This window comes from Durotheca rogersii, assembly GCF_024521655.1.
Source record: "Durotheca rogersii strain YMJ 92031201 chromosome Unknown GGS23scaffold_18, whole genome shotgun sequence".
Classification (NCBI taxonomy): Eukaryota; Fungi; Ascomycota; class Sordariomycetes; order Xylariales; family Xylariaceae; genus Durotheca; species Durotheca rogersii.
Genome location: NW_026251249.1, coordinates 125,505 through 151,881, shown reverse-complemented (window position 1 = coordinate 151,881; position 26,377 = coordinate 125,505). Strand labels below are relative to the sequence as shown.

Here is a 26,377-nt window from a genome sequence, read left to right as displayed (position 1 = left end):
GTACCTCGCCGACTATCTTGAGCCACCGACAATCTTGAACCACCCTTACCAAGATCCTCCAGAGTTCACCAACGTTGTGCCGGGGCTCAGTTCGGCGCTAAGGCGTGTGTACTCTACGGAGGTACGGGCTGTCTGGGCGGTACAGAGGTACCTGTCCGTCGTAAAAAAAAAAGTGACCTACCCCTGACCCCCTAAAAGCGAAAATCCCCCCCCAGAAAAAAAACATGTCGTCCGGAAGGTCGAGAGAGAAACAAATATGTATACACCACGCTCGTGAGGAAAACCCGCTGCGAATCCCTCTTCTTCTCTTCGCCCAGGAAACCCTCCGACGTAGATGACCCAGCCATTGTTTCGCTCTCCACTCCTTGCCAGCATCCCTTTCCGGCGCCTCCTTCCTGGATGAGATCTGAATGGGGATGCTCCTTGGGGGCGCTCGCTGATGATATACCGGTTGTTTCTCTCCCCTCTCCCTCTCCCCCCCTATACAGCCTTAATTCGCCATCCCGTCCTGCCTCGCGTCTGTTCGTTGCCCGCCGCCGATTAAGATAGCAACCGTCCCATCACCTCGTCCCGGCCCAATCTCCCTGCGAGCCTCCCCCCGCGCCATGTCCGAAGGGCCTAATCCCACCGTGGGCGCCGAGTCGCCGGGCGCCCACAAGGCCAGCGCGCCGAAAGACAGGAACTGCCCCTACTGCGGCCAGGCGTTTACCTCCTCTTCCCTCGGCCGACATCTGGATCTCTACATCAAAGAGAAGAACCCCAAGCCGCCCGATGGCATCCACGACGTCGACGCCATTCGGAAGATGCGAGGGAGCATCACCCGTAGGCAGCCGAGAGGCTCCCTCGCTCACCAGAAGAACGGCTCCGCCCCGGGCACACCGACGGCGTCTTCGAGAAGGAGCCCCGGCACCGACTCCGGCGGCGTAAAGCCCTCCGCGATGCCGAAGGATGGCCAGTTCGTCGTCGATAAGCAGACGGCTAAGTATCCCTTCCAGCCGACGTGGGAGAGCACCGGTGTGATCAACGATATACCTACGAGGAATGGGGAATTGAAGAGTAGCTTCGACGAGGGCGCCGGCCAGGACTTGTCCCGGCGGCCTGGGCTGCAGCGTGCACCGAGCAGGACCGTCCAAAAATCCCAATTGGATGCGAGGCAGAAGCTTGTCGATGCTATGGACACGGCGAGGGCTGCCGAATTGGCTCTCCGGGAACTGCTCAGCTCGTGGCGAGCTGCCAAGTAAGGCCTTCACCGTCACCCGAATCTAGCCGCCCTCGTCTTGTCGGTGCTAACGGACACGTTGATTGATTAGGCAACAAATCGACATGGATTCTCTCCCCTTCGACTTCGATCCCCTCTCTCTCGACTTTCCCGCCCTCACCCTGCAGTGCCTGCAGGCCCCGCCTACGCTCTTCTCCTCCACACCGCATCCGACGCCGACTTCGTGGTCTATACAACCCCCGGCGAAGAAGCAGTTCGACGCCCTACAGACATACTTCCAGGAAGAGTTCAGGAGATGGAGGGTGACGTGCTCTATGGCAACGACGGCGTCAAGCGAAGATCTGACGTTCCCGCCCTCGGAGAACCACGCCCCTCGGGATGTGCGCGAGAGCGTGAAGAAGGCGGAAGGGGCAGCGGCTGCGCTCGAGGCGCAGGTCCGCGAACATCTACAGTCGGCCTACAACGTCTGGGAGCAACTCCCTGCGCAGAGGAAAACGGAACTCTGGGGCCTCGAGCTGGCGAGGAGCGTGGGGAGGAAGCAGAAGGATGTGGAGAAGCTGAAAGAAAGCCAGCATCTACTCAAACAAGAAAATGCGAACCTCAAGACCCAGATTGACCAGCTTAATCGTCTGCAGCAGCCGAGGGAATTTAGGATAGTCACCCCAACGACGTTCCCCATAGAGCAGTCACTGCTCTCGTACTTGTTAGACATGGGTTATAAGGGTCGTCAGGGGGTTGGCCTTCACACCGAAGATCGCCATGTAGACCTCGACACTGTAGTTTCTCGCGCTATTGACCGGTGGAAGTCTGTCATCGTCTCGACGAGGGGAGTCGGTATGGCTGGACAGCGGTCGCTCGAGCAAGCAACGCCCACTCCGACGAGCACCACCTCTAACCCTACACCAGCTCCTCCGTCTCAACCCGCCGCAGCAAACCCGCAACAACAACCACCGCAACCGCAGCGATCCGTCCCCACGCCGACAACCATCCAGCAGACCGACATTCAGCCCGTGACGACGGTGGTCACGGCGCCTAGCGCATCTATCGAGACGGAGGACAACAGTGATCAAGATGCCGATGCGGAGATGGAGGACGACGAAAGCTTCACACCTATCACGCCCATCATCACGAAGCCGCTGCCGACGCAACAGCAGCATCAGACCCTTCAGCAGCAGCAGCTCGAGATGCCGCGGACGCGGGGCCGCGAACAGCAGATGCAAAACGCGCGGTTCGCAATGAACGGCGCGGCACCGGGCCGAGGGGGCATCGTCGACGTACGACAGACGATGCAGAACATGAACAACGTCAACGTCGCCGCGACCTCGATGCCGGCACGAATGCACGCTCACGGGCACGCGATGATGAATAACGGCGATTACGGGGCCGCGGTCGTACAGGGCGTGACCGAGCCGATGTATATGGACTGATAGAGCAACCAGACGGGAAGAGGCTAGGGACAAAAGAAAACCAACCGAAAAATGCAACCAAATTTTCTACAGGGTCGGCGATTATTCATTTATTTTCCCTTCTCGGTTCCTTTATACACGGGCGTTTTTACAAGAAAAAGCAAGAAGAGAAGGGAGAGGGGGAGAGAGGGCAAGGCCAAACCAGACGAGACGTGTCTTTTTACAGCATTTGTGTATGTGTGTATGCGTGCGAGGGCGAGTATGAATTCATCCCCGAGACGGGCCTGTACGTATCGAAACTCCAATCCCAAATTCGACGCTCCCCCGGGCGTACGAGACGGTATACCGCTGCTTTGCCTTGCGCGCTCCGTTTGTTTATGTGTTAATAGATCAAGATATTGCTACAGCTCTTTGCAAACCCCCTACGCCCCCCTTTCCTCCCCTCTGCCTCGCTATCGCTCGACGGACGAGCATCTCGCTGAGGTTCTGTCACACGCGTCAGTCTAACTGCGTGATGTGCCTACGGCAGCGAACCAGACGCGCGGAACGAGACTTGAGTCCGTGTCCGACGCGGGAGGACAGGCAAGGGATACGGTATGTGTGAATGTATTCCTCCACCGGCCCCGCAATTGTCTATGTGCAGACACATAGAGACGGCGTGTGAGTTAATCGATCGATATTTTTCTCGGTGCTGGGCCCAATACTAATATATATATATATACAGAGCATATACACAGACATGTCCTGACGCGTTGCTCTAGTCCGTAAGGAAGGGCCATAGCGGACGACCCCATCGCCTGTCAAACGTTGCATGGGCACATACACGCACCCTGGCGCAGGGACTATGGATACAGACTACCGCCCGAGCGGGAAGGGTCCGTCCCTTGCTGTCATCCATCCATCCATCTATCTATCTTAACGTACGTGCGAAGATAAAAAGAGAGGAGGGTGGGAACGGGGCGGGAGAGGGAGAACCCCTGATCCCTGCTAGAGAGCATAGCGATCGCGAATTAAGGAGACCAGGCCCGATTTCCGAACCCACGGACCCGGGCCCGGATCCCGCAGCGCCCGGCACGCTAAGTTGCGAATACGCGCAGGCAACGAGAGTCGGCCCGGATGGCGTAATCTCCGCGGCACTGGACCGAGTGAGCGGCATTTCGTGCGTGCAGGCCTGCCGGTTTACATTGCCGTGTATCTATGTCCCGAACCCGAGCGTATCCAGCTACACCGTGCCGCACCACGCCTCCACCTACCTACCACCTACCACATCCACCCCCTCCTCGCCGCACCGCCGCCCCCGCTCTCACAGCGCGCGGTACTCGCTCCCGCAGTCGCCCATGCGGGCGTAAAACGCCGCGGCCCGGGCGCCCTTGCCGTCGTCCCCGTCCCCGGGGCCCGCGTCCAGCGCGAGCCGGTCGAGGGCGCGGATCTCGTCGGGCGCGAGCTCGCGGGCGAGCGCGACGGCGCGGCGGCCAGCGTCGAGATACTCGCTCTGCCGCGAGGCCTGCCGCACGCCGCCGACGACCGCCGCGCCCACCGCGGGCTGCCGCAGGACCCAAGCGAGGGACACAGCGGCCAGCGGCGCCGCGCGCCGCCGCGCGATGGCCGCGAGCTGCGCCAGCAGTGCCTGGAACGCCGGCCAGCCCCCCCAGGCGAGGATCGCGTCGAGGTACTGCGGGCGGGAAGGAGAGTTAACGGGGGCGTGTGAGAAAGACGAGGGAGAAAAGGGGGACATGCCTTGCGCTGCGAGGGCGTCAGCGGCTCCGACTCCCGGTAGGGCTCCGGCGCGGGCTGGCCGAGCCAGCGGTCGGAGAGGAAGCCGCCGCACTATACGAGTTAGTAACGTGACGGGTAGTTACTGAGGATTGAAGAAGAGAAAACGGAGCCGGGGAGGCGCTTACGAGCGAGCCGTACGTGAGGAGCTTCAACCCGTACTTCTCGCACACGCGGACCATCTTCTGCAGCGGGCGCGCGTCGATCAGGGAGAACTGGATGCGTGCGGGTTAGGGCAGGCAGCGGGGAGGGAGGGGGGCGTGCAAGGGGCTCACCTGCACCTGGTTCGACACGATGCCGACCTCGCCCGTCGCCGCGAGGAGGTGCTCGCACGCGGCCTCGACGTGCGCCGAGTCGAAGTTGCACAGGCCGATCTCAGCGACGAGCGCTGGCTGCGCCCTCGCCAGACGCACCAGCTCCACTAGCACCTCGAGGTACGTCTCGTCCGCGTACTAGACGTTAGGTGAGCGCCGTGGCCGTGGCAAGGCGAGAAACATCCTCGCTGGGAAGGAGGCCGCGAATGGGGAGGGGCGCGTACATTGTACCAATGGAACTGGAGCAGCTCGATGCGTCCGCATCCCAGGCGGCGCGACCGCTCGCTCACGGCGGCGAGAACGTAGGCCGGGGTCACGGGCCCGGGGAGCGGTGAGAAGACGCACTAGAGCGGGCGAGAATCAGCGCCTCGTAGTCTGAGGGAGTCGTAGGGGTATCCTGGCCCAGGATAGCCGAGCCTGCCGCCGCAGACACTACGACTCGCAGCCCTGCCCCGAGAATGAGGAGTGAAGAGGAGGGGGATGCTTGCCCATTTCGTCGCCGCGAGCGTCCTGCTCCGGTCTTCGGGCGCGAGCTTGCGCCTGAACTCGCCGTACATCAGCTCCGCGTCGCCCTAGACGAGCCCCCCGCGCGTTAGATTCCGCCCGTTCGCCCGCCTGCGCGCGTGAGCGACACGTACGTAGTGGTCCGCCATATCGGCGGCGGCGAACCCGGCGGCGGCCGCGCGCGCCAGCGCCGCCTCCTGGTCCCGCGCGCTGGCCGCGCCCCACAGCGGCGACGACACCTGCCACAGCCCGGTGAAGAGCCGCGGCGCGTCGAGCCGGCCCAGGCGAAACGTCTCGAGCGCCGGCGGCGCGCTCTCGGCGGCGCGCGCGGCCGGCGCGTCCGGCTCGTGCGCCAGCGGGGCGCTGTCGCGGCCCGGGGATAGCATCTCCAAGATGTCGCGGACCTGCCGCCGGCCGCGCGCGAAGGGGAACGGTAGCGCGGGCCGCCGGCTGTCTTGTGGCGCGATGGCCGCGCAGTACACCGCGCAGACCTCTAGGCTGTAGAGGAGGCTGGTCAGCGAGCGCAGGAGCTCCGGGCCCGGCGAGGGCCGCGATTCTTTGAGCGCCTGGATCGCCTGCACTAGGTCGCCGTCGAACGTCGCGAGGACCGCCGCGAGCTCGCTGTTCTCGGACCACTGAAGCGCCGTGGGTGAGTGCCCGCAGGATGTACGTGCGTAAGGGGTGCGAGGGAGCCTAAGCGAGGAGGCGAAGGATGACGGGTGGCAGACGTTGGTTGGCTAACTAGAGAATTTACGCACCGTGACCTGAGCTCGCGGGATAGCCATAACGAAATGCCCGAGACTGCGACGACGACGATTTTCTGAGCACAGTTCTCTTTACTGCATAGGGTCGGGGAGCAGCCAAGGGCCATTTCACTAACTAAGGGAGCGCTTCTCTGGCTAGCTTGCACGAGAATACGCATCTCGTCTGCGCAAGGTAATCCAGGCACGTCTGGGTGACGACGCCATCCGCCACGAAGAGATCATCAGGATTTTTGAATCGAGGTGGATTCTCCCGAAATCTAGCCTGGACGTGCTCGATGAAGGGTTTCTGCGTAGCGGCGCCCTGGGAGACGAGGAGCCGGAGAGCGGACTTGAGAGTGACCGGCGGCACTGAAACGCTAATAATTAGGGGTGATGCAGAGCTGCTGCACGCGGTGTTGCTTGGACGAACGGTTCGATATCAAGCAGTCATCCATCATGTTCCTGGGAGTAGGAGCAAGGACAGGTTAGAAAAGCATCTTTGGACGCGTGGTGAGCATTGGATATGTTGCGCTCACACGTGGCCGGCCATGGCTGTTCGGTCTCGGACACGAGGGGTGCCAAAGGAACAAGGGGAGGCGATTTTCTGGATACAATGTATATGAATAGCGAGGATGCAGGCCGGGGATGTCCCGATACCATACAGGGTTATTATATGACTACGGCGGATATAATAGAACGATGAGCAGCAAGGGGACTAGGGATTCTTTAACGATAATCAACACGGTTATGGGTAAATGGCGACAAGAGATAAGGCTCATGATGGCTATATATGAGATGCTGTAGTGTCCGACCGGAGATTGGCTCTGCCGGCATGCGAAACGTAGGCAGGATTTTGGTCATAACGGGGAGAACTGCCGGAGGGAGTTCTCAGGATAAGCCATGCGATGCGAAGATCGGAGACTGTTGCTTCTTGACGTGGGACCGGTCAGCTTGAAGGGGTGGTCAGCTTCGCTCGGAACCCCGCGTCTTATTGTTGACGTCGACATAAGTATCTCTTACCCATCGGGGGTGCGCGTAGAGCTGCCGTCGTAACCAATACGCACTCTTAAATAACGATCCTGGATATTGGACTTCGGAGGATGTACAAGAATACCTACTTCCCTGATAAAATCTCACCTCTTGATCGAATCCGCTTCTATGTCTACGCCGTAAAGGGATCTCCAGAGTGCTGGCGCTCATTTTGTCCCGGGACGCAGGGGCGTCGACGTGAGCAAAATCAACCAAAGCGTTTACAGGATACCGTCGCTGACCTTGAAATAAATGATCGAGGGCATCAGATAAGTCTCGCCGCCTGCTTATCGAGAGCCGGTTCGATATCGGCGAGAACCACCCGTGAGTTAATCGCGCTCGCGGTGTCCCCGGACGCGTCATACCGAGAGACAGAAGATAGGCGTCATATCCGCCTCCAGCGGTTGTTCCCCCCGACGCTCTCGAGCAGTAGAAAATATAGGTGTCATCACCCCCTAAGGGCGCCTCGCCACTTGATTAGCCGCAGAAATGCAAACCCCTGTCCCGGATAGCCCCTGTATTAAACCGGCCTTCCAAAGCCCGGCTAGCAGGTATCGCCCGGAGCTCCGTGAAATCCGTTCGCGAGCCCTGATAGCGCCGGCAGGACATCCGCGGGTTTGGCGAGCTGCCGGGACGCGTAATTCTTGATAATCTCCTGTCACGTGGCAGTTGAACAGTTGAACCAGCCCTTATATGCCTACATACCGCAAAGCGTAAATGTAGGCGTCTACGTTTTACACGACATCTCCATCGAAAGGTCGAAAAGAGAAAGCCTCAGTACGTTTGACCCAGAGCATCTTAACCCTAAGGCATCCTTCGAAAGTAAGAAGAGCTACCTCGAGCTACCTACAGAAGCCTGGAATAAGGCGATTAGGATTATCAGGTACTACTATCGACGACGACGAGCCATACCACCTAAGTATAGCTTCACCCAAATCAGGGCACCTCTGGCCCCGGCCGTCCTCCGAGTTTTTACAGAAGACCCTTTCCAAACCGGTAAGGTCATCGTACCGGACGACAATGATAAGGAGACTACCAGTAAGCCAGGGTCCAGAGCCAAGCCACGACATTACCTCCTCGACCAACGCGAGGCGACCGCGAAAGCCCAGCGTCAGGAGGTAAATAGCCTGATCAAAGAGGCAATAACCACCCAGGATATCCGAGCCCTGGGTAGGCTCGAGGCTAGCGTAGCAAATCTATAAGAAGAAGTACGCGGCCTCGAGGCCCAGCTAGGCCGTACCCGTCTCCGAGACCTCTCTACCACAGACCTGGCATAGCCCGATACGAGAATAAATAGCGATTTAGAGGACAGTCCCTAGTACCGGCCTCATCAAGTCGTCGGTAAGGTCCCCCCCTCTCCCCCCTGCTACATATGCGTACTTTACGTTCGCGCTAACGCTAGCTAGACGCTGCACATTTAGGGAAATTTGACGAGCATGTCGTAACAATGTGGGTTTAAGCAGCCTTATATCGTCAAGGGCTTGCGAACAATGGTCCTATGGCGCATGGCCACAAAATCCCTTGCTGGGAGGACGCTTATAAATGAAGGCCATGGGAGGAGCACGGTCAGCGGGAGGTTCAATCCTCGGAACGAGCCTATCGACTGCCTTTTCCAGCCGGGAAGAACACTAGCCTGAGAGAGCCGTTTGCTTCGATATATTTCTGTTATCCCTATATTAAGTCCTGCTTCACCCACGGTGCTGTTCGGGCACTCGAAGCACAACTGCTGGTGATCGAACTAGAGCGTACGAGGCGCAAGAAGGATTTCCTGTGGAACCCAGCCCCGTACGCATCCTTGAATCCGACAACTCAGTCCCGGGGTTGCTATAAGCGCCTGACACCCTGTCGTCCGCCTGATCCCAGCCTCGTCTACCTCCACGGATTACCTATGTATGTCCCTTATTGAAGATAGCAGGGGATATACGACTTAATTTGCCAACGAACTATTACGGCCGCTGAAAGGCAACTATCCTCAGAGGAAGAGACTGTTGACGGGTTAATCTTCACAGTGATAGAGGTTACGTTACTTTTTTAGAATGGGAAACGAATAGCCAGTGGTTTCTTTATACATAGGTAATCTTCCCGTCGATATTAGGGCGACGGGCCATCGGGCTGGCCCGTCCTGCCCCGGCCGGGTCTCTGTACTCTCGAGTGTCGGTGCATTAGAGGCGACGTATAACCAGATATATCAAAGAGCAATCGAGTAGGTAAAAGTTCCAAAAATAAGTAGACAAGTAAAATAACGGATCTCTATAGGAGGTAGAAAGGGGGCAACTTAATATACAAAGTCGGATCAATTGCCATATCCACCAATCCGATGACTAAACGTGCTATCAGACCCGTTGGTGGAGGCGTTGTCAGCAGAGAAGCCATTTTGATTTGCTCCGCGCCCACGCACGTTTTTCTTCTTGGTTTTTTGCGTGCTCATAGTCTCGTTGTTAGCCATTCCAATGCGCTGAGAGTTATGAGCCGCACACCAGCGCTTCTAATGCGTGCGGGCGGCAGCCGAACTATCGTAACTAAACTATGGATGGTTTTGCTCCGGTTGGAAGTGACGCCTGGACGGGAGGCAAGGAGTACGAAGGCGAGCACGCTGAGCGCATCTGTCAATTCCGTGACATAGTCAATCAAGAAGCTCTGAAAGCGTATACCTCGAAGCTTCGGCAGAATCAGCCATGCACCCTTTCTCCCGAGTTTTCCGTGGGACAGGACAATCTCGTGCGCAAGATCAGGTTTGATGACGGTGTCGAGTGGATTGCGAGGTTGAGGATGCCTCCAATGGAGGGCGAGTCTAGCAGGCCCGAGGCGACCCTCCTCGAGATGCAGTCGGAGCTTGCCACAATGGAGTTTGTGCGGTAAGCAAGCACGAAGGGGTGTGTCTTCTCGCGGGACTAACACTCTCCGTAGTCAGAAAACAGACATCCCGATTCCACGAGTCTACGGTTACGAACTGGACGGCAGAAACTCAGTCGGCTGCCCCTTCTCCATCATGGAATACATCGACGGCAACACAGCAGAAGAAGTATCTCGAACGTATCCTGGCGGCCATGAAGGCATACCAACGCAATTCGAGCAAAAGTTCTGGCGCCAGATCGCCGAGATAATGATCAAGCTTGCCGCGATCCGGCTGCCGGAAATCGGCTCCGTTACTCTAGGTCAGGCAGACCAGGGCTCGTTCGTCGTGGGACCTCTGATCGGAACAAGCTCAGGACCGTATGCATCTGCCGCCGCATTCTACGCAGACTACCCGCTAGCACTGGGTAGGAGTCTCGCAAACGGCGGTCTGCCGGTCGATGGGCAGGACGAGCTCGTGGAAGCCTTCCGGTCCCTCGCCGCGTCCTTCCCGCCTCCTGCAGTACGAGCCGGGAAGGGTGGCCCTGCCGATGGTTTCGGCCTTGCCAACTTCGATCTCAACCCGAACAACGTCCTCGTCGACCGGGAGTTCAACGTTCTCGCCGTCATTGATTGGGACTCGGTCGTGGCGGTGCCCGACGCAGCCCTCTACCGGATTCCGTTTCTGATGGGCACCAGTTGCGCTGTCCCTGGCGTTCTGGACGAGTGCACGGCCGTGAGAGAGCGGCAGCTACGCGCTCGGCGGTTCGCCGGCGTTGTAGAGGCAGTGGGACGGGAAAGGGGTAGAAACGATCGCGAAGGCGTTAACAAACAGCAGACCTTCCTCCTTACCGAAGCTGGTTTCTTCTCTAAGGAAGCATTGGCGTTCCGCTCGTTGACGTATGTAAAAATGCGGCAAGACTTTGTTAACGAGAGCTGGCTGCAAGGATTGAAGTGGCTGAGCGAGCACGATGAGGCAGAAGTGGCACAGTTTTATCTCGAAAATTAAGATTCGCGGCACTTCCGACTCTCAACCGACTCGTCTGCCCAGTCGAATTGGTGCATCATTGAGCAGCTTCTCTGGTCGACCGATTATAGGCGTCTACCCCGTAGAGAGATCGTGGACGTGTCCGCTCAGCGGGATTCGAGGACCATAAGAATCTCTGCGAGAGTGCGAAGTACAATATCTTTGAAGGTCGTGAACAAGATGACGCCGCCGCCGTCGGAGTTCAGGAGGAGCCTACGCAGGATGAAGCTGTCTAAAATCTCCCGTACTATTAATATTAATATCGTGGGAGGTATTCCTTCGCCTTGCTCCTTATCTAATTACCAGTGCCGATATTTATTGAGGCATAATTAACGAGAAGCAAAAAGGGCACCAGGTAGGCCAGCGAGATTGAGATATTAATATACATTGATATGACCAAGTCCGGTAAGAATGCTCTCCCACGTCGCGGGCTTCCTTGCCATAGATTCGACCAGACAGGCGCACCATTGAGACGCGAGAGGAACAGCGATGTGCAATGACTTCGACTCTAGTTGTCGTCCTCTCTCCCTCGCCTAACACCGAACATGGCCACACGGAATACTTGACTTGGCTTTCGAGGTGTAACCTGGCAATGTGTATCGACGTTAGGCTACCCCAACATTCCAGCGCTAGCCGTCTTGTACGCTATCACTGCCGTCCTGCGCATGCCTCCGCTTCGGACTTGCAGCGTGAGCAATTACGCGACGTGGGCGGAGATCGTCGCCGACAATATGTCGTTTTTTATGACCGCATTGGTAATACGATCTCGAGGCCGGGATAACCCGTCGGTAAGCGACTCCTTTACATTGAAGGGTCCCGACCGTACATCTCGCATCCAAGCTCGCACCAATTGAGATGAGAGGATACGAAAATCGATAATGCGACGCTGGACTGACATTCGATAAGGCGCGGCTGAAATCCTTGCCGTACAGGAGAGGGCAGAGATCGGAATGGCAGACCAAGTCAAACTCCAGGACACTGGGATGCCAGGTCTATGCTTGGCAGCTCCGGGCACGATCGATCTCGGTTCAACTATGGAAAATAAAGGAGGACGCGCATGCGATGCTGATCTATCTCGCGCGCGTGATCTAGAGCTCTTGGAGAAGGTCGACGTATCGGCTATTATTATGCCCTGCGGATCATCGTTGCCGTGTGCATGCCATATCTGCCATGATTGGAGACTGGCCTTGACAATAGATACTTGCCTTCTTACCTCCCCGCCGTGGTATTCGCATTGGTTAAACTACTTACATGGACGATCATGAATGAGATGGGATCATTACCCTGTATGGATAGTTTCACCAATGGACAGAAAGCTTGTCCCGAGGGTTGGTTCTAACGGTGGCTGCCGTCGCTGCAGCAAGTATTATGAGGCGATATTATCGTGATCCGGAAACGAGTTATCGCGGTAATCTTCAATGAGGCACCGGGAATCGTGTGCCTATTACCTACCTATTATGTTCTACAGGAACTTTTGTTTACAATCATCTCCGGTCGTAATGGGTAGCTTCAGTACTAACCCTCAGTACCTTCTTAGACTGTAACGGCGGCGGCGAAGTCGGCATTAGGCCGCCGGTTAAATTCGATTTCCCGGGCATCGTTATTAACCGCCGCCGAAGATCGTTGCCTCCACTTACCTCCCCCCCCGATCATCAATGTGTATTAAATATCATTATCACCTGAATTCAGCCTCAGGTGCTGCTGCTATTCCTCTCCCTCCATCTTAGCCCTCACCTCTCTCCCCCTTTCTCTGCTTCACCACCGAGAAATTCGATCTGGCATCATGCCCTTGGTTCGCAACCCCATCTTGCCAGGATTCAACCCGGACCCCTCGATAGTCCGGGTTGGCGAGGACTATTACATCGCGACGTCAACCTTCGAGTGGTATCCTGGGGTGCAGATCCACCACTCCAAGGATCTTGCGAACTGGGAGCTAGTGACCCGGCCCCTGAGCCGCAAGTCGCAACTGGACATGCGCGGGAACCCCGACAGCTGCGGCGTGTGGGCCCCCTGTCTCACACATGATGGCGACAAGTTCTGGCTCGTCTACACAGACGTAAAGCGCAAAGACGGTTCCTTAAAGGACACCCATAATTACATCGTCACCGCGCCGTCGATAGAGGGACCTTGGTCGGACCCGGTGTACGTCAACTCCTCCGGCTTCGACCCTTCGCTCTTCCACGACGACGATGGCAAGAAGTGGTTTGCGAACATGCTGCAGGACCACCGCTCGCGACCCCGCCAATTCGCCGGAATCGTCCTGCAAGAGTTCGATCCCTCCGTCGGCAAACTCGTCGGCCCTAAGAAAAACGTTTTCCTCGGCACGGAGCTCGATCTTGTTGAGGGGCCTCACCTGTACAAGAGGAATGGGTGGTACTATTTGCTGACAGCTGAGGGCGGCACCGCTTACAATCATGCCTGTACCCTGGCGCGTTCCCGCGACATCTGGGGCCCTTACGAGGTGCACCCGCAGAAGCACATCCTCAGCTCCAGGGATACTCAGTTCGCTGCCCTGCAGAGGGCTGGCCACGGCGATATCGTAGAAACTCCGCAGGGGAAGACCTACCTAGTCCACTTGACGGGGCGCCCCATCACCCAGCAACGCCGGTGCGTTCTCGGCCGTGAAACCGCCATCCAGGAGGCATTCTGGAAGGATGATTGGCTCTTCGTGAAGGATGGCCCCGTCCCCTCTCTTTACGTCGACGTGCCCGGGGTGCGAGACGACACCAAATACTGGGCGGAGCAGCGGTACACGTTCGAGAACGGGCTGCATAAGGACTTCCAGTGGCTGAGGACACCCGAGACGGAGCGTATCTTCTCTACGCAAGGCGGCAAACTCGCCCTGTTCGGCCGAGAGAGTATCGGCTCCTTCTTCGAGCAGGCACTGGTCGCGAGGCGGCAAGTTCACTTTTCTTACGATGCCGAAACTGTGGTCGACTTCTCTCCGGCAGACGAGAGACAGTTCGCTGGACTGACGGCATACTACTGTCGCTACAACTTCTTCTACCTAACAGTGACTGCGCATTCTGATGGCCAGCGCGAGCTGCTCATCCTGACCTCAGAGATATCTTGGCCGGAAGGCAAACTCGAGATGCCTCTAGCGGATCCGGTGAAGATCCCTAACGAGGGGAAGGTGAAGCTGGCGCTGACGATTCGTGGACGCGACCTGCAGTTCTTCTATGCTTTGGGAGGAGAGGAGCTCAAGAAGATCGGGCCAGTCTATGATGCGTCTATCCTCTCGGATGAATGTGGTGGTCACCAGTCCCATGGAAGCTTCACGGGGGCCTTCGTGGGGATGGCCTGTTCCGATATAAACGGAACCGTGCTGCCAGCCACCTTCGACTACTTCACTTACCGTCCTGTTCGTTATGAGACCGACCGCTATGAGGTATAATGCTTGGCTACATGCTCGGGACGATCATTGTACAGATGAATCCCCAAGGTCCGAGGGGATGAAAATGTGCTATCTTGAGGAGTTGTGACGATAGCTCTATGTAAGTTAGGTTACCGCTTCACGAGCCACCCCTCCACGGGCTACCTAAATTAAGCATTACCTAGTAACTACTACGTTAATAATTAAAGCTATTTACATTATTAAAATTAATTAAAACCCTCTAATTCCGGCGTTATAACCTCGATATAGTCCTCCGCTTACGATACTTCGTTTTTAGGCGTTTCTAGCGCTATTTTAGCCTCTCTAGGTACCTCTTTATCGCTTACCTCGTCCTTATATATTACCTTACTTCTTAACGACCTTTTTACCCGCCGTATATCCGCTATACGAATAAAGCGCTCCCTTAGCGCTAGGCATACCTTCTTCCGTATCTTAATAATAGCCCTATCGTTTTTAGCGATCTTATATTAAAGCTAGGTTTTAAGAATCGCGATCTTATTAGCCTATCGGTCGAAGGTGCCGTTAGTTTTCCGAATAAATAACTGCTAAAATACGATCTTAGCCTTAGAATTAATAAGGATAAACCGTTAAATAATATTTCGTAATTCCTAGCCGTTTAAGGGTATATTAACGTATTTTAGAGCTAATAACGTTAGGAAATTAGATATTTTCGGCCTTTCGATAGCTTCCGATGCCTCCGACCGTCTCGGCCGAGATTTAGGAATATCCTTATCCTTTATAATTACGAATCTCGACGATAACGGCTTCTTACGGTTTCTAGGATAAATCCCAAAGGTCCTTTAAGTTCCTTTCATAATTCGAGAAGTTATTATATCGATCCTAACTTATCGGTATATCTTTAATATATCGACCTTAGTAAGGCATAGGTTTAGATTCGTACTTTAGCTCTTCTTAAGGAGGCTTTTAAGCCGTTTTTTTAATAACCTAAATATTATAGTAGTGCGGTGGATCTAGGCCACGTAGCCTTTTCGATGTGTATTTATATGGGTCGCGCACTCATATTTTCATCAGCCAGACTTAGACCTGTAGACATCACAGCCTACAGCCATTCACTCGTTTCTTGCCATGCCTTTCTAGCTATCCTCGTTGCCCTTTTCCAGTCCTCCTTTCCCAGCTGCCGTTTTCAGCTGGCCGATCAACCGATTACAGCTGTTTACAGCTGTGATCTTTGGTTGATCGGCACTGGGCCAGTTGTTGGCAGTTGGGCAGTCCTTGTTTCGTGCCTCTATTACAGCGTGCCTACGCTGCTCCTGTTCAATATTCCGATATCTAAAACCTATACGACGTAACTATAATAAGGCTAGTAAAAGACGAGCCATATTTTATTTTAAAGATAATACGTAAGAAAGGCGTCGTAGGTATACGATTTATAGCTATCGTAAATTAAAACGACTTATTTATTACCGAAACGGGCCCGAATATAAGGAATAAAGATACCTATAAGCTAACTTAATGCGATATTATTACTAATCTATCCTTTAAGTAACGCCTAGAACCGTTAATCCTCCTAAAGATTATAAGAATCGTTAGGAAATTATTAAGCCTAAACGTCGATACCCTTAAAAAGTATTAAAAAAGGAAGAGGCTTTCCGCCGAAGCTTATATACTTAAAAGTAGTAATTTATTAACCTTTTTCGACGCCTTTCTTAAGTATTATATAGGTATTAGCTTCGGAAATTACTTAGTAGTTACCGGTAACGCCTTATACGATACCTATTTCGTCGGCGTTAAAGAAGCGTTCGAAGGAAATGGCTAATAATTCGGAAGCTTTTAATCGGTCGAAAAAGAGGTTAATATTTACCGCCGTAGCGCCCTTAATCCGCTTATAATCGACGATCTTAACCGTAAAGGCCTTAACCTCCGTATTTCGCTCTAAAAAACGGTAATGCTAATACTTCCCTAGCTTTTTAGAGCCGCCGTCGGGGTTTAATAAGCGTTCGGCTATAAACCTAAATTAAATAAAGGCCGGCGCGAAGCCTAACCTAGCTTACGAAATAACCTAACGAGTTAATTTAGCTTCTAAGATCGGTAATAAAGCCTACCGATTCTTATTTAGCTCTTATTTCGTTAGTTTACCGGCGAAACGGCGTAATAGGTAAGAACGAAGGACGCTATATAAACGGGTAACTTATCGGATATTAATACCGTATATTACCTTCCGAATAACGGCTTACGTACGGATTTATTATTTTTTTAAAGATACTATCTTAATTAATAAGAAATTAGGAAGAGATTAATGGCAAAAGGAATTACTAAAGATTAAAACTAACCGAGAAATTATAGGTTATTTAAGCAAGGGCGTCGCGTTAAAAGGCGCGTTCGTAGGTCCTAACGCGGTAGTCCGTGAAGGGGTGGCCCGTGAAGGGGTGCCCTAGCTTACTTGGTTTATTAATTAGTGGGTTATCTCGTTATAAGTCAAGGATTTACCAGGTGGTTGTGGATCGTGGAGATGTGTTACTACCTATGCCTGTGAAAGAATTAGTACTTATCAAACACGCGCCATGGACATTAAACGGAGGTAATAGTCTGCGAGGTTTCCAAGACCTGGCAGGCAGATGACATGCATTATAATTCAACAACCGTACATATTATGTAGTTGTTGGGGTACCGACTTTGCCGCGTAGGAAAAAGAACCACCTGCCTATATAAGCATGCGTATTCAAGAAGGGAAATGTAGGGGATGGACTTGACGTCGGCGAACTGCCTTTTCTGTTTCTTTTCATGTAGGTCTCAGGCTGGCGGCTTGGCACAGACCGTCATGTAATTAGATACTTGCTTATGGCTGAGCGGAGCTGAGCTGAGCTGAATATATCTAGCCTTTCTGAGAATCCTTTCAGCCTCAAAGTCTTCATCTCGGTTACGGTTGTAACTGAGCGTATAAGCCGCTGGGGTTCCCTCCCAATAAGTCGGTAGCTGAGGCCACGGCGGCGGGCCCCCACGCCCTAAGCAACTAATATTCTCACTGCAGTCCATCCTGTGTTTCGTACCTGAGATCTGTATTTGTCCGAGCACGGATCTTCTAATAAAGGAAAGGTGGCGATGGCATTGGGGTAGACTGAAGCAGGCTATGCATTCATGCTCTGGGATAGGACAGACTGGACAGGGAGTGGCCGCCTCGTACGGAATTTCCCATGTCAATCACACGGACGTGTCATCGAATGTGCAGTTTAGTCAAGCGACATAGAAATATTAACCCGTGGAGAGAGTTGTTGAGTATACAAAGATTATAAACCTGTACAGTCGCGGTACATGGGGTGAGATCAACAGGGCATGTTGGATTACGGGGTCTTCTACAGCCTTGCATGAGGGTAGACAAAATTCACACTATGGATATAGCAGCGCTCAAGAATATATTTAAACAGGTTCACATTTCTTCGAGTGAGATATTAGCCTGCAGCATCTCGTCTCTTAAGCCTTTACAAACCCACCGGCAGTGAAGCAATGTTGCTACTGTTGCCAGCTAAGAGCGACCGTATGAATCCCTAGGCCATATTATCAACCGTTGTAAGACCACCCACCACTACTATATTCTCTATTTACCCCCCCTCCTTTTGGTGGCAGAATTTCCGCCACCCTCCCACTTCGATTTCCTGTTCCCGCACAGTCAACCAGCCTAAGATCCCACGCAGATTTGCTGGAAAGCGGCTAGCAGCTATGTCTACGAGCTGGTGGGATGATTTCTCGAATAACCTGGCAACGGATCTGGCTCCCCTGGTTGCTCTTCTTGGCGAATCCCCCACGAAGCAGTATCTCAGCGAGTGCTTGACACTTGAAGACGTTATCATCTTCGCTATGGGCCCCATGGGTATCATCACTGCCATAGTATCCGCGATTCGGGTATGTGGGGGCCCCTCGCTTAGGGCCTTTATTGGAAGAGCCCAAGAAGGGGCGGGGGCTGCCGAGGCAGAGTTGTGTTCATCTACTAGCCCTGATGTCTGCGAGCTTTACAACAACAACGGCATTGCTCGCATCTTCGGCCGCCCGAAGCTGCTCGAGATTATACACAACCCTGAGCCTGATGGTAAAGAATTCTTCTCCGCCAAGCGAGTTGAGGCCACAGCTGGCCTGTACTCGTCCAAAGAATACATCGGGAAAAATCGTCATCCATGGACCGAACCAAAGAAAGTTGCGTGGTGGGATAGGAGAAGTAGGGATTCACAAACGACGACAAATTTCGCTCCAAGCCCAAATCTATCTCTCAATATCGGAATCGAATCGCGTGGTCGAATTTGGTTCACCACTGTTGCCGTTTTGGGAGCGTTGCTACAGTCGGCAGTCTTGGTATGGGCCGCCCTCGCAAGGTATTACTACCTATGGATAAGGGAAAGCCAGGAAGGTAAGTGGTGAGACTAATATACCAGTTTCGACTCTTCTATTTTGGAATCTTCTCAACTGAAGTTCCCTTTGTTAATGTCGAGTATAAAGATGCAAGGCTACTCAAGGGTATCGAATCTGACTATCAAACTCCCTAGATGAATATGCAATTCCCCTAACCGTCGTTGGGACAGTCTTGCTTTGCCTGGGAATGGGTCTGTGTGCCTATCTCATCGAGAACAAGACCGGGGAGCGTATTTACCGCCGAGCTGCCGGCAAGGACGCTTTTAGGATGTATTGGATCCAACCAGGAAATCAAAGAGTAGGCGACCAGGTCTTCGAATCTTTCGCTTACACCGATGAAAAATATCCTCTTCAGAGATATATTACGTCGTGGAAAAAAACGGATAAATCAATACCACGTACGTGCTGGATTCGGACCGCAGTTGCAACAACTACGGCAGGCTTCTTCTGCCAGTTTCTTGGCCTTAGAGCTTGCCACCCTTCTGTCGCAGTCGCCCAGTTCATCGTAACCATCTTCATGAGCCTCATTCGTGCGGGGCTGAGAACCCGCCGATTGAAGAGAGAGGACAACGTTATGGAGCGCTACCCGGCCTTTATAGAGGGACACGAACTGGACTTTTTGGCATTTAGGCTTGGACACGGTATATTCGGCATTCCACCCGAACCCTGCTACTGGACTAATAAAGACTCACGTCACCTATGGATGGTGTCCAGTATTTCGGAAAATGGCCAGCTAGAAACTGACACCCCTGCCGCCAACACACCTCCCGACCCCCGCGAGAATGAAGACGACAAGTCCAAGGCATTGCAAAAACTAAATGTTGAAAACTCGTCAATCTTGTCGGGCTTTCGAATTAATCCGGAAGCCTCGTACCGCTCGGAACCCTGTCTGGTCTCTACGGCGAAGAAGGAGATCAGCCAATGGATCGAAGAGAGATATAGAATGGATCAGGATCATCCCCAAGGACAAAAAACTACTGTTCCTTTAAACGCCGCTGTGAAAACATTTCTCTACCGGAGCCGCCTTGCCCACCTGACAGGGTTAGAAGCACCGAAGTCAGATGATAGCGACTGTTGGGGGGGGAAGTTTGTTGCTGTGCGAGATGCCGCCCTTATTCTGGCGCTTGCTATCGAAGATACCATGGAAATCCTCTTTGCTCCGGACTCACAGCCACCGGTAAAGCTTTATGAGCCATGGGATAAAGCTGTACGGATATTTTGGACGGCCCGATGTTCCCTGTGGAATCCCCCAATTCAAAAAGAGTCCCAGGGCAATAGCATCCGTATGTCCTTGGACCCCCAAAAAGAGTTCCAGAGCAATAGCATCCATATGTCCTTGGAGAAAGCAATCGGCCAGGGTGGTCCTGAGGGTCCATGGAGGGCTGATAGATCGGAACTAGAAGCCTTGCTCAGCCTGTGGGTATGGTCACTGAAAGAGCCATCCGAGATAGAGGGCGCAAAGGAGACGGATTCCAAAAGGGCGGGTCCGAGCATAAGTCGAATTCTCGCAATCCAGGAAGATGCCAAGGATGAGTCTAGCGAAAGACTTAATTTGGAGATCTGGCGCGAGCAAGGCCGCAAAAGGATACAAAAAAGAAGGCTACAAGTAGATGCCAATTGTGGCCGTTCGGGAAACCGGAGCGAGTTGAGAGCGCTCGACTGGGTAGAGGTCGAGAATGCAGTGTGGTGGAAGGACGACGGAAAGTTCATTGTAAGGAACGGGGGACAGCCCCAAGGCTCCCGCAACCAGAGACGATTCTTTGGGTGGCACAGCGTGAAGAAAACGTGGCCATGCCGCGAACTTGCAGTTCTGGAGACGACTTCGAAGAGTTCACTCGTGCTGAACTGCGCCCAGGAAATTTATTCCACGTTTTTGACGGCAATTCTGAAAATTGTTGGCGACTTTGGGTCCACAACGGTCAGGCAGCATGAGGAGGGCTTAACGGCCACAAACGATAACATAGAAAGGATTCGAAACGCTCTCGAGTTGCGAGGCTTGTGTGACACAGATGAATCCTTCGCCTGCGTTATCCCAGTTTTGATAACCGAGAATAAGCTGAAACCTCCGGATCAGATATTCTCTGTGGCTAGCCAGCTAGAAAACGAATACCGGCTCAATGGATCGTGGAAAAAGTACAGGGAACTTGTCCACTGGAAACTTGGCCTTTTGTTTGCCGGAGTTTTAAGTGGTGGGGAGCAAGATTCCGCAGAGAACATGGAGACCACGAATCGCTTCAGATTGTCCTTTATAGAGGCCTGCGAAATAGGTCGGCGAGCTCTCCTGAAGAACAACGAGGACGAGGAAAACTTGTTTGGCTACGAAGTAATTGCCGAGTTGTTTGAGCGGTACTCCCAAGATGAAGATTTGAAGAAGATCTCATTCATTTGGGTTGACTCCGAGACTGTGCCGGGTCGGGGGTCCGCCCTTAGTTTGGCTGATGCCATCCAGTGTTACGGCCAAGTTGCCCTCTGGTGCCTGGAGAAGGAGAGCAGGCCGCTGAGAAGCCAAAAACAAGAGGCCGAAAAAAAACTATCGAAAGATTCCCCCACTCCGAAGCCAATCTCGCCTAGTCTTCTCGATGCAATTCGGGGCTCAGATTTAAGCTCTACACTGTACCATCTGCAGAGGAAATACCTCCCAGAGCCACGAAAGACTCAGGCATTCATATCTGCCTCCCGAACGGGTTGGTACATGGTTATGGAGACATTACTGAAGCTTGGTGCCTCGCCCAACCAGGAGGACGAGAGGAATCGAACTGCCTTATCATATGCCTTAGAACTTGGCGACATCAACTCGGCGAGGGTACTTATTGAAAAGGAAGCGGAGTTGAATACCAGAGGTTTGGACGACCCGGAAAAGTGGCGGAGGATTTGCCGCCACGCCGCAAAACAAGGGCGCACGATGATCATGAAAGAGATGCTGGAGAAGTGGGGAAGCAGCTTATTCCACGACGAAGACGACCAGGGCATGACACCACTAGGCTGGGCGATCACAGCAGGAAACGCTGCTACTGTGCGGGTGCTCTTGAGTGACAGCTGGATTGGCCATAATGAGTACTATACCAAGCCACCACTCCACCTCGCCATCAAGGAAGGAAGGGAAGACATGGTGGACATGCTCCTGGAGGCCGGGCTGGATCCAAATTTCAAGAACGACAGTCTGTCTACTATCAATTCTCCACCGCTCGTATACGCAGTCAAACTGGGAGTAGGGGACAGGCCTTCAAAGGAGTCGATATTTACGAGGATCCTAAACACCAAGAATGTCGATGTAGCTTGCACAGACGGTGCGGGCAGAACAGCCCTCTGGTGGGCAGCAGCTTTAGGTCTCGATTCATACGTGCAGGGGCTGTTGAAGTCTGAGAACGTGAAAGTTCTCAACAAACCAGATCACCACGGTACCACGCCGCTTTCTATTGCAGTGCAAGCAGGTAATCTTGGGGCGGTTCGCCTTCTGCAGGAGACAGAACTAAGCGATAATAACGTACACTTGAGGGATATTTTCATTGCTGCCAAAAACGGGAAAACGTCTATCGTTGAGGAGCTACTCCCGCCTCGGATCAGAAGGAAAGACGATGCGGCACGGCTATTGGAGAGGCATGGACTGGAAGAAATGTGGCCCACCATCGCGAGAAGCAGATTCTGGCACCGGGATGGCGAGTATTACAACGATAATATCGAGGGCGGAAGCAATTTCGACAGGGCCTTGCAGGAAATTGGGCCTTTGCCTGGAGACCAAAACGAAACAAGAGTGTCATTGAAGCTGTGGGGGTCGGGTGAGGAGTGGCTGAGCCCGGATGTAGCTACTATTTCTCGGTAGCTATTACAGAGCCAGCTGGCTGGCGCAACGATAGAATTGCCGACTCGGGGGACTCTTGTATAGCAACTCGATCAATCAGTTACCCTACCGTAGGTTTCGGCAGGTTGTCAGATATTGGGTATAAGCAGCGCTCGCATTTCTGCGGCATCACCTTTTTGTGCCTTGGGCAGTACGACACGAACCCGCGTGTTATACCTGCTATATCAACATTCGCCACTAGGTGCCTAGGCGTGGCCGACAGTCTGTCTAACCCACAACTAAAGTCGCTGTGAGTGAGACCGGCTGGTGGCGAACGTGAGAGCTAGGCGTTTAAGTATCAGTATTAATACAGATGGCTGTGGCGGCTCGTTGATACTACCCTCCTAAAAGTTCCCACAGCGAAAGATGGGTTCGTAGATATTAGTGACAATGTCTCTGTGACGATAGCAAATACCTAGGTAGATTTACTAGGTTTACACGCATAGAGTAAAGTAGAAATCTTGGGGTTGTCTGTCAGGAGTCAGGAGTGATGGCACTACGGAGAGAACGTTGAATAAGAAGCCGGCATCTAGAAAACGGGACGGTGGGAGGAAAACAGTGTGCTGCCTTGCGTGGCTTCGGAGTCCTAAAATAGGGGCTGGGGAAAATAGGGGTTAATACTGTAGGTAGATATATGGCCCTTAAGTAATAAAACTCACAAAATAAAGATGGGGCCATGTTTACCCGATCAGAGGGTCAACTATCCCACTCAACCGCTATCCATCCCCGGATCGACAACGCCGCCGCCGATTCTCAACCTCGCTCGTCCCGGAGCATCATCGCGAGGGCGGTCTTGAGGTCCTGGCGCAAGTCGGCGTCCCAGATCCAGGCCATGCGGCGGGCGAGGTTGCGCTGGATGGCGTCGAGGTCGTCGGCCTCGAGCTCGAACTGGTAGAGGGCGCCGGCCTCGCGGCTGGTGCGGACGAGGCGCTGGGTGCGGGGGCGGCGGACGCGGTCGTAGGCGCGGAACGCGCGGTCGAGGTCCGGCGCCGCCGCCGCCGCCGCGATCAGCCGCCCCAGCACCGCGCAGTCCTCGATGCACATGCCCGCGCCCGCGCCCTGGTGCGGCGTCGTCGCGTGCGCCGCGTCCCCCAGCAGGCAGATCCGCGGCCCCGTCCCGTAGTACGTCCGCGCCGGCGCGTGCTCGAACAGCGCCCACACGTCGCGCTTCTCCATCGCCCCCACCACCGCCCCGACCGTCGCCCCCCACCCCTCGTAGTCCGCCAGCATCTTCTCCCGCGACGTCGGCACCACCCACTGCGGGTCCGTCCACGACTCGCACGAGCTGAACGCCACGACTGCCGGCTGGTCAGTATGGGAAACCGGGAGTCGGGTCAAGAAAGCGGCTCACCGTTCATCGTCTTTCCCTTCTGGATCGGATACGTGAGCAGGTGCCCGTGGTAGCCCAGGTAGATCTGGCTGTTGGCCGCTATCTCGTTCCCCAGGATCTCGGTCGCCTTCTCCATCGGGATCAGGCCCCTATAGGCGTATTTCCCGGTGAACACCGGCTTCGCCTCGTCCTCGCCCAGCAGGATCTGCCTCGTCCGCGACTTGATCCCGTCGCAGCCGATCACCGCGCTGTGCTGCGCCGTCGTCCCGTCGGCGAAGTGCAGCACGGCGTCCTGGGATCCGTCGGCGCTGGTGATGTCGACCAACCGCTTGCCGAGCCGCTGCACGGATTTCGGGACCAGCTTCAGGAGCTCGTCCAGGAAGTGGGCCCGGTGCACGCCGCCGGCCTGCCCGTCGTTGGTGTAGTTGATCTCAAAGATAGCGTCGCCGACCCGGAGCCCCGCGCTCTCCTTCTGCCGCAGCACGCCGTCCGGTCCGGCTTTCCGCTGGTCGCCGACGCGGACGGTGAACCAGTTGCTCCGGTTGCCGTCGCCGTTAAGCGTGACGCACCGCTCGAACCCGGCGACGATGTCGGGCGAGATAAGGCCCATGGCGCGGACCGAGTTGGGCCCCATGCCTAGCCCGGCGCCGATCTCCCCGAACCGGGCAGCCGACTCGTAGATCGTGACCGGGACATTGTGCTGCAGGAGGCAGATGGCGAGCGTGACGCCGCTGATGCCGCCGCCTACGATGGCGATATTAAAGGGCTTGGTATCCATGGTGGTGGGTGGAGAGCTGACGATGGAGCATACCCAAGGTAGGGACAGATATAAATTAGAGCGGACGAGAGGAGCTAATATATCGAGTCGGCGACTAGGGTGTGGGAGCCACGGCGGGGGGAGGGAGGATCATCGGTAGATGCGAAGACGCGAGTCCCATGATACATAAACGAGGGTACCGAGGATTCTACAGCCGGATGGTCGGTTGCGGGGAAATACGATAGCGGCATGTCGGGAATCCGAGGCGACCTTTATTACTAACTCTTTGTCTGGAAGTTGGGGTGCATAATATCAGAAGCAAGTAATAATATCAGTTCATCTCCCTTGCTTATACTGAAGTCCTTGAGGGGTATTACTAGCATTCCAGCAGGTTGATAGCCGTGCGGAGCCTCAGAGTCAACGACACCATGACAGGTGCTTTCATTGCGGTATCTTAGGCTCCAGGGGGGTAACGAGAAATTCAGGTCATCCATTCGGGGATACATTGCGATGATTTACGAGGTCGAGCTCCCATAGGATCCGCCGCACGGCGGCTAATACCTCAGGATCGCTTTAGGAGTTACTTACACCCACCCTTCGGCACGATTGCCGCTGTTGCCGTAAAGACCAGTCGCGAGCATAACTTTGTTCTTAATATTACCTCTTCTGTCCTCCCGGACATGGATCTAAGCATAATGCGAGGGAAAGGCGAGAATGAAAAGCAGGCATCCAACAAACCACTGTGGTTTTCTGCGCTTTTACGCATCTAATATTTCCTCCGGTGGTTTGATAAATAATAGAAAATCAGCTGAGGTTATTACCGTTATTATGAGGTGAAATCATAGAGTAGTTAGCACCGTTGGTATTTTAAACACCAAATACAGACCCCCTTTAATATTTCTCCAGGTTCTCAGCCAACGTGAGGTTTGTCCCAAGGAATATCAACCTGGTGATATTGTCTATGGAGGCGGGAATATTAAACCATGGAATTCGTCCAGATTTCGCTGTGCATGATTCTTGTCCCCATCTGTCAACTAGGGAATCCTGCCTTGTAAGTCTTCGTTGCTCACTGGAGAGATGCAGGTGTCCACGATTTCATGTGACACATTGGAAGGCATGAGCGTTTTATTAGAATCAAAGCAATGAATCGACACGATGAATTCATTTACAAAATCTATGTTATGTATAGTACTAGTAGGTAATAATATCATAACACACATGTGTTTGTAATCAGGGTTTAATCTCGGGTATTAGCTCCCAGCCTCTTCTCAGGTTCCACTTTCACTGGCAAAGATGATACCGCTTGGAAATTTTCAAACACCTCACCTTTTTCATTCACTCCAGGGGGTTGCCCACACTATTAAAGTTTACACGAGAAAATACCTGTCACGTAGGCATAGTAGAGAGTAACCTAGCTTACCTCAGCTAGTCGAGTACATCGACATATATCTAGACGGTTTTGAAATCTTTTGCACATTTTCTTCCGGGCTAATTAGCCAATATACCGTCTCTTACCCGCGTTCCTGCACTCCCTCTACTCGAAACCTACACTGCCATACGTTTCTTGAGTCAGCTACGTGGCAATACCCGTGCTAAGTCTCCAAGTTTAGCTGACATAACACACACTCTGTAAAAGTCCTGTAATAGCTCCTGTCACGTATCCTCTCGGGGAGAGCTACGCGTGGAAGCACGTGTAATACGAAGGAAGGTACAGGACGGGAGAGATCGAACAATGTATGAAGCTATGAAAGATCTAAAGGAGCGAAAGAACCACGAAAGGCTATATAAAGAGCTCTCGACGGCTGAGGTAAGCTATGGCGTACGAAAGCGGAGAGAACCGGCAGAAAAGGTA

The 26,377-nt window shown here is 53.9% G+C and overlaps 6 protein-coding genes across 6 annotated transcripts; 4 read left to right on the top strand and 2 right to left on the bottom strand.

Moving 5' to 3' along the window:
* The first annotated feature begins 490 nt into the window (after window positions 1-490).
* Window positions 491-3,113, top strand: GGS23DRAFT_146588 (uncharacterized protein). The gene is made up of 3 exons (XM_051511310.1): window positions 491-1,237; window positions 1,302-2,911; window positions 3,021-3,113. The coding sequence occupies exons 1-2, from the start codon at window positions 606-608 to the stop codon at window positions 2,644-2,646; spliced, it is 1,977 nt and encodes a 658-aa protein (XP_051370039.1). The 5' UTR covers window positions 491-605; the 3' UTR covers window positions 2,647-2,911; window positions 3,021-3,113.
* Window positions 3,114-3,262: 149 nt separating this feature from the next.
* GGS23DRAFT_611862 (aldo/keto reductase) lies at window positions 3,263-6,889 on the bottom strand. The gene is made up of 10 exons (XM_051520444.1): window positions 6,496-6,889; window positions 6,390-6,421; window positions 6,097-6,328; window positions 5,975-6,017; window positions 5,351-5,851; window positions 5,144-5,284; window positions 4,937-5,056; window positions 4,674-4,850; window positions 4,527-4,613; window positions 3,263-4,297 (listed from the first exon to the last, which is right to left on the bottom strand). The coding sequence occupies exons 1-10, from the start codon at window positions 6,507-6,509 to the stop codon at window positions 3,929-3,931; spliced, it is 1,716 nt and encodes a 571-aa protein (XP_051370038.1). The 5' UTR covers window positions 6,510-6,889; the 3' UTR covers window positions 3,263-3,928.
* A 2,469-nt stretch (window positions 6,890-9,358) lies between these two features.
* On the top strand, window positions 9,359-11,254 carry GGS23DRAFT_146509 (kinase-like domain-containing protein). Its single transcript, XM_051511309.1, has 2 exons — window positions 9,359-9,843; window positions 9,896-11,254. The coding sequence occupies exons 1-2, from the start codon at window positions 9,515-9,517 to the stop codon at window positions 10,827-10,829; spliced, it is 1,263 nt and encodes a 420-aa protein (XP_051370037.1). The 5' UTR covers window positions 9,359-9,514; the 3' UTR covers window positions 10,830-11,254.
* An 895-nt stretch (window positions 11,255-12,149) lies between these two features.
* On the top strand, window positions 12,150-14,448 carry GGS23DRAFT_576314 (glycoside hydrolase family 43 protein). Its single transcript, XM_051516847.1, has one exon. The coding sequence runs from the start codon at window positions 12,631-12,633 to the stop codon at window positions 14,239-14,241; it is 1,611 nt and encodes a 536-aa protein (XP_051370036.1). The 5' UTR covers window positions 12,150-12,630; the 3' UTR covers window positions 14,242-14,448.
* A 3,360-nt stretch (window positions 14,449-17,808) lies between these two features.
* Window positions 17,809-22,784, top strand: GGS23DRAFT_146488 (putative ankyrin repeat protein). Its single transcript, XM_051511308.1, has 2 exons — window positions 17,809-18,598; window positions 18,735-22,784. Exons 1-2 carry the CDS (start codon window positions 17,917-17,919, stop codon window positions 22,418-22,420), a joined length of 4,368 nt encoding a protein of 1,455 aa, XP_051370035.1. The 5' UTR covers window positions 17,809-17,916; the 3' UTR covers window positions 22,421-22,784.
* Window positions 22,785-24,968, bottom strand: GGS23DRAFT_611854 (mannitol 1-phosphate dehydrogenase). The gene is made up of 2 exons (XM_051520443.1): window positions 23,790-24,968; window positions 22,785-23,736 (listed from the first exon to the last, which is right to left on the bottom strand). Exons 1-2 carry the CDS (start codon window positions 24,544-24,546, stop codon window positions 23,192-23,194), a joined length of 1,302 nt encoding a protein of 433 aa, XP_051370034.1. The 5' UTR covers window positions 24,547-24,968; the 3' UTR covers window positions 22,785-23,191.
* Window positions 24,969-26,377: the final 1,409 nt, after the last annotated feature.

What these genes read in the sequence shown, in the direction of transcription:
- GGS23DRAFT_611854 (XM_051520443.1), bottom strand. Translation starts at nt 24,546, where the DNA reads ATGGATACCAAGCCCTTTAATATCGCCATCGTAGGCGGCGGCATCAGC. An exon ending in GAAGGGAAAGACGATGAACG is followed by an intron (nt 23,737 to 23,789) that starts GTGAGCCGCTTT and finishes ACCAGCCGGCAG; the next exon opens with TCGTGGCGTTCAGCTCGTGC.
- GGS23DRAFT_146509 (XM_051511309.1), top strand. Translation starts at nt 9,515, where the DNA reads ATGGATGGTTTTGCTCCGGTTGGAAGTGACGCCTGGACGGGAGGCAAG. An exon ending in GCCACAATGGAGTTTGTGCG is followed by an intron (nt 9,844 to 9,895) that starts GTAAGCAAGCAC and finishes CACTCTCCGTAG; the next exon opens with TCAGAAAACAGACATCCCGA.
- GGS23DRAFT_146488 (XM_051511308.1), top strand. Translation starts at nt 17,917, where the DNA reads ATGTCTACGAGCTGGTGGGATGATTTCTCGAATAACCTGGCAACGGAT. An exon ending in GATAAGGGAAAGCCAGGAAG is followed by an intron (nt 18,599 to 18,734) that starts GTAAGTGGTGAG and finishes CAAACTCCCTAG; the next exon opens with ATGAATATGCAATTCCCCTA.
- GGS23DRAFT_576314 (XM_051516847.1), top strand. Translation starts at nt 12,631, where the DNA reads ATGCCCTTGGTTCGCAACCCCATCTTGCCAGGATTCAACCCGGACCCC.
- GGS23DRAFT_146588 (XM_051511310.1), top strand. Translation starts at nt 606, where the DNA reads ATGTCCGAAGGGCCTAATCCCACCGTGGGCGCCGAGTCGCCGGGCGCC. An exon ending in AGCTCGTGGCGAGCTGCCAA is followed by an intron (nt 1,238 to 1,301) that starts GTAAGGCCTTCA and finishes ACGGACACGTTG; the next exon opens with ATTGATTAGGCAACAAATCG.
- GGS23DRAFT_611862 (XM_051520444.1), bottom strand. An exon ending in GCCAGAGAAGCGCTCCCTTA is followed by an intron (nt 6,018 to 6,096) that starts GTTAGTGAAATG and finishes TCGTCGTCGCAG; the next exon opens with TCTCGGGCATTTCGTTATGG. An exon ending in TCGTGTCGAACCAGGTGCAG is followed by an intron (nt 4,614 to 4,673) that starts GTGAGCCCCTTG and finishes GCACGCATCCAG; the next exon opens with TTCTCCCTGATCGACGCGCG.